This window comes from Hyperolius riggenbachi, chromosome 4 (genome assembly GCF_040937935.1).
Source record: "Hyperolius riggenbachi isolate aHypRig1 chromosome 4, aHypRig1.pri, whole genome shotgun sequence".
Classification (NCBI taxonomy): domain Eukaryota; kingdom Metazoa; phylum Chordata; class Amphibia; order Anura; family Hyperoliidae; genus Hyperolius; species Hyperolius riggenbachi.
The window spans coordinates 5,659,289-5,671,544 of record NC_090649.1 but is presented as its reverse complement, the minus strand read 5'-3'; the positions used below and the strand labels follow the sequence as shown (position 1 = coordinate 5,671,544).

General features: G+C 44.6%; 1 protein-coding gene across 1 annotated transcript in view; it reads right to left on the bottom strand.

The window, feature by feature from the left end:
* Window positions 1–2,235: 2,235 nt before the first annotated feature.
* The window catches only part of LOC137571083 (vomeronasal type-2 receptor 26-like), a 193,548-nt gene continuing 183,527 nt past the window's right edge, over window positions 2,236–12,256 (bottom strand). Inside the window, exon 8 of the mRNA XM_068279765.1 lies at window positions 2,236–3,146. Within this exon, the coding sequence (XP_068135866.1) occupies window positions 2,236–3,146 (911 nt within the window). The remainder of the gene's footprint in view (window positions 3,147–12,256) is intronic.

Here is a 12,256-nt window from a genome sequence, read left to right as displayed (position 1 = left end):
GACTGCCAGGCAACTGGTATTGTTTACAGGAAACAGCCATATCACTCTCAGTTAGGGCCCATTCACACTTAGAACCGCAGAACGCCGGCGATTACCGCTGGCGTTTTGCGGGAGTGATTTTCCTGCGATTATTGCGGAAAAATCACTGGACACTGCAGCGGTTTTGGAGCGATCGCGATTAGCGTGCTTTGCACGCTAATCCCGATCACAAATCGCGGAACGCTCGTCGCCAGCAAACCGCTGCATGCAGCGCGGTTGCGGTTATCGCTAACCGCAACCGCGGCAGTGAGAACACTGCCATTCGCTACATTGTGTAGCGGTTCTTGCAGAACCGCTAGCGGTTTGCCGTGAGCGGGAATCATGCGATTCCCGCTCAAGTGTGAATGGGCCCTTAAGGTTCCCTTTAAAGGAGAACTGTAGTGAAAGGTATATGGAGGCTACAATATTGATTTCCTTTTAAGCAATACCAGTTACCTGGCTATCCTGCAGATCCTCTGCCTCCAATACTTTTAGCCCTAGACCCTGAACAAGCATGCAGCAGATCTGGTGTTTGACATTTTTGTAAGATCTGACAAGATTAGCTGCATGCTTGTTTCTGGTGTGATTCACACTACTGCAGCCAAATAGATCAGCAGGGCTGCCAGGCAACTGTTATAGCTTAAAAGGAAATCAATATGGCAGCCTCCATATACCTCTCACTACAGTTCTCCTTTAAGTAACCTAATGGTTCTATTGCATTGAGCATAAATGGTACATTTTAGGCTAGCTTCACTTACTACTGTAGTGGTACAGTGCTTAGGGTGACGTGCCCACCACACAGTGAGATCTGGGTTCGATTCTCAGCTATGGTATGATGTATACTGGTTTTTAAAATAGTATAATTCCCTGGCAGAAGAGACCCTCCTATTAAAATCTTCCTAGCAGAGTGTGTAGCAACTGTCCCATAACTAATTAGTGTAGGCAGACAACTGAGTCAAATGGTATAAAGGACCTTGCTTGGAGGAGGGAGCGTGGGCGGGTCCTCCAGCAGTGATGTGTATTTCACTCAATTAGGTGTGGCTCCAGGTATTAGAGCTTTTGAAACATGTTTTCTATCATTTTTCCAGCTGATAGAATTTTTTAAAACTTTCAAAGTTCGCCTCCCCATTGAAGTCTATTGCGGTTCGCAAACTTTTTCACGAACCGAACCTTTCGCGGAAGTTCGCGAACAGGGTTCGCGAACCTAAAAACGGAGGTTCGGCCCAACTCTAATGCAGACCAAGGAGGACACCACTTCTCCAGATATGGCACACAAAAGCTCTCTTGGCCTTTGCAAATGCTGATCTGGACAGACAAAAAGACTTCTGGTCTTCTGTGTTATGGTCAGATGAACAAAAAAAATTGCATTTTTGGTCACAATGATGAGGAAACATCATTGTGACCAAAAATTCAATTTTTTTGTTCATCTAAAGGAAATTATTTGGTGTGAAAAAGGAGAAGCCTTCAACCTAAAGAAAACCATCCCCACTGTGAAACATGGTGGTGGGAACCTAAAGCTTTAGGGGGGGGGGAGGTTCAGCCAATGGACCAGGGAACCTAATCACAGTAAACGGCACCATGAAAAAATATGCAATACATGAGGATTCTCAATGACAACAACAGGCAGTCTGCAGAGAAACTTGGCCTTGGCCACCAGTGGACACTTCAGCATGAAAATGACCCAAAACACGCGAACCAAAACAAGCAAAAATAGTGAAGATGAAGAAATGGTTAGCAGACAACAACAATAATGTTTTGGAGTGGCCCAGCCAGAGTCCTGACTTGAATTCAATTGAGAATCTGTGGAGGGAGCTAAAGATCAGGGTGATGGCAAGAAGACCCTCCAACCTGAAAGATTTGGACCTCATTGCTAAAGATGAATGGGCAGAAATAACCGTGGAGACATGCAAAAAGCTGGTCTGCAATTATAGGAAGCATTTGATTGCTGTAATAGCCAATAAAGGCTTTTCTATTGATTATTGAGAAGGGTATGAATAATTTTGGACAGGACACTTTTTGCTCAAATGTAATTAAAAGCTGAGATTTTTTTCCCACAATAATGCCTCTTATCATCGTCTTATTATCTTTTCGGAGACACTTATGCCATTTCCCATCAAAAAAATACTTTCTGGTTGAATAAAAGTAACTTTAAGTCAAAATTTGCCAGGGGTATGAATAATTATGGGCAACACTGTATGTTGGTAATCAGTAATTATTCTATTTATTGTATGTCTTCTTCAATAAACATGCTTTAGAGTTCAGCTCTGGCCTCCAGTAAATAATGAAACATTTGGGCAGAAATATGCAGCCTAACAGCCCACCACTAGAGGCCAGTATGGCAAATATCTCCACAGCCACCATGTACTTTCCTCTGGTGCTCAGATAAGCTGGGATCATGGCAATCCAGACACTGCAGAACACTAGCATGCTGAATGTTATGTACTTGGCCTCATTAAAGATGTCTGGTAATGTTTTCACCATGAAGGCCAGAAGAAAACTCACAGCTGCCAGAAGGCCCATGTAGCCAAGGACAGAATAAAATCCCAGAAGAGACCCTTCATTGCACTGAATAGTGATCTTTCCCTGAGAAGAGTAGAAGTCCATCTCTAGGAAGGGAGGAGAGATTGACAACCAGATGACACAGATTATGACCTGAATGAATGAACAAAAGAGGACCACATAGTTGGCAATATTGGCTCCAATCCATCGCTGCCATAAGCTGCCAGGCTTGGTGGCCTTAAATGCTATGTAGACCATGATGGTTTTGCCCAGGATGCAGGACACTGCAACAGTAAAGAGGATTCCAAAGCAGATTTGGCGTAGCAAGCAGGACACATCAACAGGATGTCCGAGGAACAAGAAAACACAGAGGAAGCTCAGCATGATGGAGAGCAGAAGAATGAAGCTCAGGTTCCTGTTGTTGGCTTTCACAATGGCCGTGTCTCGATGTGAGATAAAAATGCCTAATATCAGCATAGTTATAAGAGAAAAACCACCCGAGGACACAGAACAGAACACAGCTATAATGTCACCAGTGTACGACAGGAAATCCAGCACTTTGGGGACACACCGATCCTTCTTCTCATTGGGCCATTCATCATACTGGCATGTCTGGCAATTTTCACTGTCTGGAAAAGGAGAAAAGACATATAATTGAAGCTCTATAATGATCTGCAGCTGGAACTGTTGTAGACATTAATAATGGCAGGGGAAATACACACAGCTACTTTAGTTGAACACCTGGGCCCTGATATTCTAAGACATCTCCAATCATCTCCACTGGGGATGTCTCAAGTGATTCTCCAAACCTGGACTGGAAGGAATCACAATCTGCTGCTGAGCATTAGGCAATTCAAGCTTGCAGCCTCACCTGTCATATTCAGACTCTTTCTGTAGATGTATTCAATAAGTAGAAGAAGGCACTCCACAGGCTCCAAACTTGCGTTTGACTTCTTTATTTGAGCAACTGCACACACTACATGTTACGGGTACTCTGACCCTTCATCAGGTGTAACCACCCACCACCACACCACCCTTTATATAGGACCACCCACAGGAAGTACAACCCCCCTGAAAGTCCAGCATTTCTCCACAGGAAGTTCTATATAATAAATTGCAAGTGACATAAAAGAAACAAATATGTACATATCCAAATCCTCATACAGGGAACTACTATACCGTCTACCCTGCACAAACAAGATGAGTGGTCATTCATATCCCGCAATTTATAGAGGCCCACATTAGAATTCTTTCCTGAAAAGAATTAAAGGAAACAATTTTGTAAGGATTAAAGGAAACATTTGTAGCTCACATTTTCATTTAGTCCTCTAGGGTTCACGCAATCTAATTTCCTAATCCATTCAACCTCTCTACGGAGTAATACCTTTTCTCTATCACCTCCTCGTCTAAGAGGGGGAATAGAATCCACTACCATCCATTTCAGCTGAGATGCTGAATGTCCAGCCTGATAAAAGTGTCTAGCCACAGGGACATTCTGTTTCTCAGGATTCTTATAGAAATCTGCAATGCTCCTTTTGTGCTCCTGGATACGGACTTTGACATTTCGTGTGGTCTCTCCTACATATACCAGCCCGCAAGGGCATTTTAAGGCATACACAGCATACTCTGTATTGCAATTGTAACTCCCACCCACCCTGATCTTTTGACCAGTGTGGGGGTGGGAGACACAATCTCCCTTAATCACCGCAGAGCAGCAATTGCAGGAGCAACAAGGATGCGTGCCTCTGCGACCAATCATTTGTCTTTGTTTCGGATCCCTCTTGCACACAAAATTGGCAACCGTTCTGCCTCTCCTGTAAGCAAACAAGGGAAGTTCCTTGAAAAGAGATCCAACCTCTGGATCTTTCTGTAGGATGGGCCAAAACTTGCACACTATCCCTCTTATTTTCCTAGACAAGTGACCATAATGTAAAACAAACGGAATTCTGTCTGACTTTTTCATCTCGCTCCTTCCTGATCCCAGCAATGACTCTCTGCTTAAGGTACCTACTTCATCACTGACTTGCAACAACCTCACTTTGTCAAACCCTTTTTCCACAAAATTGTCTACAAGTCTAGTGGCAGCCTCACGGTACTCAGTATCAGTGGACGAAATTCTCCGAGCACGTAAAAATTGTCCCTTTGGTATACTTCTTTTAAGTTTTTCATCATGGAAACTGTCCATACGCAATAAATTGTTTCTTTCAGTAGGCTTCCGGAACAGTTTCGTCCGAAACCTACCATCTTCTTTACTGATAGTCAGTCACGTCTAGAAAATTTATGCTCACCGCTGAGCATTCCGCCGTGAATTTGATGGTAGAATGCATAGCATTCGCCTCATCTACCATTTCGTGGAAAGAGGTCTCTGAACCTCTCCACAAAATGAGTATGTCGTCCACAAATCTGAAGTAACCGTGAAGCTGCTGTTTATACTTAGGATTCTGCAAAAACATTGCATTTTCCAAATTTGTCAGAAATAAATTTGCGAATGAGGGAGCTACAGGCGACCCCATACTCGTGCCCTGTGTCTGCACGTAAAAGTTATCTTTAAATTTGAAATAGTTCTGCCGCAATACCATGTCTAAACAGTCTAATAAAAAGTAGATTTTATTGTGATGCGCATTGGTTTCCAAAAGCTTTTCTTCAATGCACTCTTTCTGTAGATGGTGTGGTGTTGTTTCATCCAGACAAAATATTTTGATATTATTTTTATTACCAAAAAGGTTGCTCACAACTTACTTATTAAAAAACAAAACAAAAACAAAAAACGAAATGTTAATGTGATAACTATATTTCACCACTAATATATAAACAGAAGTGATGACTGTGATGTAATACAACACTACTGAGAGAAGTAAGGCCCGGTTCACACTTGCGTTTTGATGAAATACTTACCGGTGGCACGGGTCCGTTCCGGTCCGGTCCGTTCTGAGAACTTCCGTTCGCCATCAGGAGGCCATCAGGATCCGTTCAGGTCACGTTCAGTTTTCATCCGGACCGCAGACCGGACCGCAGACCGCATCTGGATCCAGATCCGGAGGAACGGCCGAGAGCGCACCGGTCCATTGATTAACAATGGACCCTTAATCGTCCGTTCCATTTGCGGACTTTGCGGTCCGGCTGCCGTCCGCAAAATAACGCAAGTGTGAACCGGGCCTAAGCCCGAACACATAATAGCAGCCAATTGTTATTCAACAGATAAACTGCTGATCTTGTCAAATGTTAATTCACAAAAAATAACAACAACTAGTGAGGTAAATTCCTAACTTCTGTGGTAAATATCTTAGTAAATGTCAATTCACAAACATGACATCATTTGGTAAAGCGAGGCATAAGCTAGTAAGTAACACACAACAAATATCTTCTGCTTGATATTGGGCCCGGAGTATTGCTGAGTCCTCCCTCCAGGCACATCATTTGAATACTTCAGGTGTGCTAACCATTACCATATGCTGGAGTACCATCATCAGGGAGTCATTATGGTATAACCAAGAAAGAATCATTGTTTCTGTTCTGGAAGATATGACATCACTCCCACTGAAGGCAAATGACTCGGGCTAAAGTTACATGTTACAGTCTAGCAAACATGGAGCCCACCAGCATTCTATGCTATATTGCATTGTCTATGTCACGGGGGTGGCTTTGTAATAGATCCTAAAATGACCACAAGTAGCAGGACTATCAGTTGCCAGACAACACCGCAGTGTGCAAACCTTACTGATGACTGATTTCCCAACATCAAAAGCTTCTTTACCAAATTACATTGATACGATTTTTATTACCTGAGCAGGAAACAAAATATTTACCACATTCCACCCCTCCATGCAGTCTGTGAATGTCTTAGAGAGATACCACCGAATATTCTCCAACCCACTGGACAGAAATAGACATCTTAGAGAGTTGCCAGAATCTTTCCAACAAAAGGAGCACTGAATAATAACTAGGGATGTAAGCATGGATTTTGCTACCTTTTGAATGAGAATTTCACAATTCAGAATTTTGCTTGGAAATTTTGCATTCACCTCACTTGAGCGTTCTCAGTAGACATTTTCTGCTTTCATTTTTGGATAAATAGTAAAAAATGTCTACTGAGCTTGCACCTGGGATATAAATGCGAAATTGCAAAAATCCTAAGCCAAAAATGGAATCATGTTTGTGCAAGTTTACCTGAATCTTATTTCACCTTATGTTTGCTGTGAAAATATCAAATATATGTGAAATCAATTACAATTACAATATATTACAATTACAATTTAGAGTTTTCACCAGCGGCGTCGCTAGGGCTTAAGATCCGTGTCACGTGACCCGGATCCCTGCCCACGGTGCCCCGAACCTTAGAGCACATGGTGCCCAGACAGAAGCACCGGCAAGCAGCATCTCGTCTGCTCCGTTCCTCCACCAGGAGGCTGTCCACGGAGACCGGATCACTGCTCTGTCAGGCAGCAGTACTTCAGTGTGCAGACGAGCAGTGACCCCCCGCACTGCAGGAGAGCTGTGTCCCTGCCTGCTAGCACGTGTATACAGTTCCTGTATACATGTGTTAGCAGGAAGGGACACAGCTCTCCTGAAGTGCGGGGGGTCACCACTCGTCTGCACACAGAAGGAATGTCTCCTGACAGAGCGGGGATCCGGACTCCGTGGCAAGATCAAAGAAGGTGAGGGGGCTGCGGGAGAGGGACAGACAGGCAGCTTGCTACTTATGCTGGGGACACATGCTTGGGTATACTGGCAGCAGCACCTATGCTTGGCTACCTTTACTGGGGACACATGCCTTGCTTTACTGGCAACACCTATGTTTGGCTATCTATACTGGGGACATGCCTGGCTACACATATACTGGGGAAACCTATGGCTATACTGGCAGCACCTATGCTTGGCTAGCTATACTGTGGACACATGCCTGGCTATACTGGCAGAACTTATGCTTGGCTACCTATACATCGCTAAATTCATCTACATTTTTTCATGGCCACGCCCACTCCCTACATGACCACGCCTATTTTTTTGTCGGTTGTCTCCACCTGCTGCTCATGGGTGCCCCAGATCTTCTAGGACCCTAGCAACACCCCTGGTTTTCACTTTGCTAACTTGGAATCCATAAAATACTGCATTTGTTCGGCATGGCAAGCAACATTTGGCAATTTCCACCAACTCTAATTCAAATAATCAAATCTCACATACCAGTAGATAGATACAGAATGAAAACCCAAGAGGCAGATTCTGGGGAGTACACAGTGAAGAAGGTTGTTTTGGGTAACCAAGGACGGGACTGCACCAAATGGTAGGGTGACGTAGAGAATCTTTATTCTTTAATCCATCATCAGTGTTACAACTAAAAGCTCACGCGTATTGGCTTCACCCGACCATTTGGTGCAGCGGGGCTTCCTTGGTTACCTATGGACTTTTGGCATTGATCTCCCTGCTCCATCTGTGTACCACATGAGAGTGTAGCAGTCTCCCTTTCCCTTCCTGCAAGGTTGTTTTGGGGCTCAGCACCAAGTGCCAAAACTAGGTGCCCCACTGCAGCAATGTAATATGAGGCAGTCATAAGCAAGGAGCACAATATCATGTAGAATACACTAGGGAAGGGAGAGGGTACAAGATACATGATCATGTGATTTGGGCTGGTTAGGTAGGCCCAGTAATACAAGTACGAGGCTGGCATAGGAAAGGAGCACACGATCATGTAGAATACACTAGGGAAGGGAGAGGGTACATGATCATGTGATTTGGGCTGGTTAGGTAGGTCCAGTAATACAAGTACGAGGCAGTCATAGGAAAGGAGCACACGATCATGTAGAATACACTAGGGAAGGGAGAGGGTACAAGATACATGATCATGTGATTTGGGCTGGTTAGGTAGGCCCAGTAATACAAGTACGAGGCTGTCATAGGAAAGGAGCACACGATCATGCAGAATACACTAGGGAAGGGAGAGGGTACAAGATACATGATCATGTGATTTGGGCTGGTTAGGTAGGTCCAGTAATACAAGTATGAGGCAGTCATAGGAAAGGAGCACATGATCATGTAGAATACACTAGGGAAGGGAGAGGGTACAAGATACAAGATCATGTGATTTGGGCTGGTTAGGTAGGTCCAGTAATACAAGTATGAGGCAGTCATAGGAAAGGAGCACATGATCATGTAGAATACACTAGGGAAGGGAGAGGGTACAGATACATGATCATGTGATTTGGGCTGGTTAGATAGGCCCAGTAATACAAGTACGAGGCAGTCATAGGAAAGGAGCACACGATCATGTAGAATACACTAGGAAAGGGAGATGGTACAACATACATGATCATGTGATTTGGGCTGGTTAGGTAGGTCCAGTAATACAAGTACAGGCTGCCATAGGAAAGGAGCACACGATCCTGTAGAATATACTAGGGAAGGGAGAGGGTACAAGATACATGATCATGTGATTTGGGCTGGTTAGGTAGGTCCAGTAATACAAGTACAGGCTGTCATAGGAAAGGAGCACACGATCATGCAGAATACACAAGGGAAGGGAGAGGGTACAAGATACATGATCATGTGATTTGGGCTGGTTAGGTAGGCTAGTAATACCAGTACGAGCCTGTCATAGGAAAAGAGCACACAATCATGTAGAATACACTAGGGAAGGGAGAGGGTACAAGATACATGATCATGTGATTTGGGCTGGTTAGGCAGGTCCAGTAATACAAGTACGAGCCTGTCAGAGGAAAGGAGCACACGATCATGTAGAATACATAGGGAAGGGAGAGGGTACAAGATACATGATCATGTGATTTGGGGCTGGTAAGGTAGGTCCGGTAAGACAAGTATGAGGCTGTCATAGGAAAGGAGCACACGATCATGTAGAATACACTAGGGAAGGGAGAGGGTACAAGATACACGATCATGTGATTTGAGCTGGTTAGGTAGGCTAGTAATACCAGTACGAGCCTGTCATAGGAAAGGAGCACACAATCATGTAGAATACACTAGGGAAGGGAGAGGGTACAAGATACATGATCATGTGATTTTGGCTGGTTAGGCAGGTCCAGTAATACAAGTACGAGCCTGTCATAGGAAAGGAGCACACGATCATGTAGAATACACTAGGGAAGGGAGAGGGTACAAGATACATGATCATGTGATTTGGGCTGGTTAGGTAGGCCCAGTAATACAAGTACAGGCTGTCATGGGAAAGGAGCACACAATCATGTAGAATACACTAGGGAAGGGAGAGGGTACAAGATACATGATCATGTGATTTGGGCTGGTTAGGTAGGCCCAGTAATACAAGTACAGGCTGTCATTAGAGATGAGCGTAATGACCTAATTACGATTTTGCGAAATTTCGCGTAATTAGTGTAATTACGATTATGGCCGTAAGTACATAATCGTAATGAAGAAGGATTTCGCGAAATTTCGCGTAAGCGTAATTTTCGCGTAATTTTCGCATTACAGTCGTATCATGCCGTAATTTCGCATTAAACGCTACCGTAATTTCGCGTTAAACCGTAACGCTCCGTATAATATAAAAAAGCCGCCGACTTTAAGGGTTAATAGCAAAGCCCCCTTAAATGCTAAGAGCCTCAAATTTGGAGAATATATTAAGGAGATCAGGAGGAATAAGAGGAAAAATTTTTTTTTCAAAAAGACCTTATAGTTTTTGAGAAAATCGATGTTAAAGTTTCAAAGGAAAAATGTAAACATTTAAAAACCCGCCGACTTTAACGGTTAATAGCAAAGCCTGCTTAAAGTTTAGGAACACCAAATTCCCAGGGTATATTAAGGGGATCAGTGGGAATAAGAGGAAAAATTTTTTTTTCAAAAAGACCTTATAGTTTTTGAGAAAATCGATTTTTAAGTTTCAAGGGCGAAAATGTCTTTTAAATGCGGAAAATGTCAGTTTTTTTTGCACAGGTAACAATAGTGTATTATTTTCATAGATTCCCCCAAGTGGGAAGAGTTTTACTTACTTCGTTCTGAGTGTGGGAAATATAAAAAAAAAACGACGTGGGGTCCCCCCTCCCAGACCTCTTTAACCCCTTGTCCCCCATGCAGGCTGGGATAGCCAGAATGCGGAGCACCGGCCGCGTGGGGCTCCGCACCCTGACTATACCAGCCCGCATGGTCCATGGATTGGGGGGTCTCGGAAGGGGAGGGGCAGCCAAGCTTTCCCCTCCCCCTCCGAGCCCTTGTCCAATCCAAGGACAAGGGGCTCTTCTCCACCTCCGATGGGCGGTGGAGGTGGAGGCCGCGATTTCCTGGGTGGGGGGTTCATGGTGGAATCTGGGAGTCCCCTTTAAAAAGGGGTCCCCCAGATGCCCACCCCCCTCCCAGGAGAAATGAGTATAGAGGTACTTGTAGTACCCCTTACCCATTTCCTTTAAGAGTTAAAAGTAAATAAACACACAAACACATAGAAAAAGTATTTTAATTGAACAAAAAACATAACCACGAAAAAAGTCCTTTAATATTCTTAATTAACCATTAATACTTACCTGTCCCTTTAAATAAATGATCCCACGCAATATCCTCGGAAATGTTCTATCAGTTACAATGTAACAAAGTTATTATGTAACAACTTTGTTACATTGTAACTACGCCGCACCCGACGCCACTCGCCGCTCAGCCGCCGCATACGCGTCCGTGCAGGACGCTAAGTCCCCGCAGCTCCCGCTGTCCACCCCGCCCACATCTGTCACCCACATGTCACCCACATGTGGGTGACATGTGGGTGACATGTGGGAGAGGCGGGGAGGGCAGCGGAGCCGGCGGGGACTTAGCGTCCTGCACGGACCCGACAGAGCTCTGAGCTATATAGCTCAGAGCTCTCTAAAGCATCTTTGTATTTGGGCTCCAAGGAGCCCCATTGGTCCTTAGCAGACCAATGGGGTTCCTTCAAATCAGAAGGAACCCCATTGGTCTGCTAAGGACCAATGGGGCTCCTTGGAGCCCAAATACAAAGATGCTTTTGAGAGCTCTGAGCTATATAGCTCAGAGCTCGGGTCCTGCAGCGCAGACGCGGTGGCGGCGGCGGCGGTGAGTGACGTCGGGTGCGGCGTAGTTACAATGTAACAAAGTTGTTATATTGTAATAACTTTGTTACATTGTAACTGATAGAACATTTCCGAGGATATTGCGTGGGATCATTTATTTAAAGGGACAGGTAAGTATTAATGGTTAATTAAGAATATTAAAGGACTTTTTTCGTGGTTATGTTTTTTGTTCAATTAAAATACTTTTTCTATGTGTTTGTGTGTTTATTTACTTTTAACTCTTAAAGGAAATGGGTAAGGGGTACTACAAGTACCTCTATACTCATTTCTCCTGGGAGGGGGGTGGGCATCTGGGGGACCCCTTTTTAAAGGGGACTCCCAGATTCCACCATGAACCCCCCACCCAGGAAATCGCGGCCTCCACCTCCACCGCCCATCGGAGGTGGAGAAGAGCCCCTTGTCCTTGGATTGGACAAGGGCTCGGAGGGGGAGGGGAAAGCTTGGCTGCCCCTCCCCTTCCGAGACCCCCCAATCCATGGACCATGCGGGCTGGTATAGTCAGGGTGCGGAGCCCCACGCGGCCGGTGCTCCGCATTCTGGCTATCCCAGCCTGCATGGGGGACAAGGGGTTAAAGAGGTCTGGGAGGGGGGACCCCACGTCGTTTTTTTTTTATATTTCCCACACTCAGAACGAAGTAAGTAAAACTCTTCCCACTTGGGGGAATCTATGAAAATAATACACTATTGTTACCTGTGCAAAA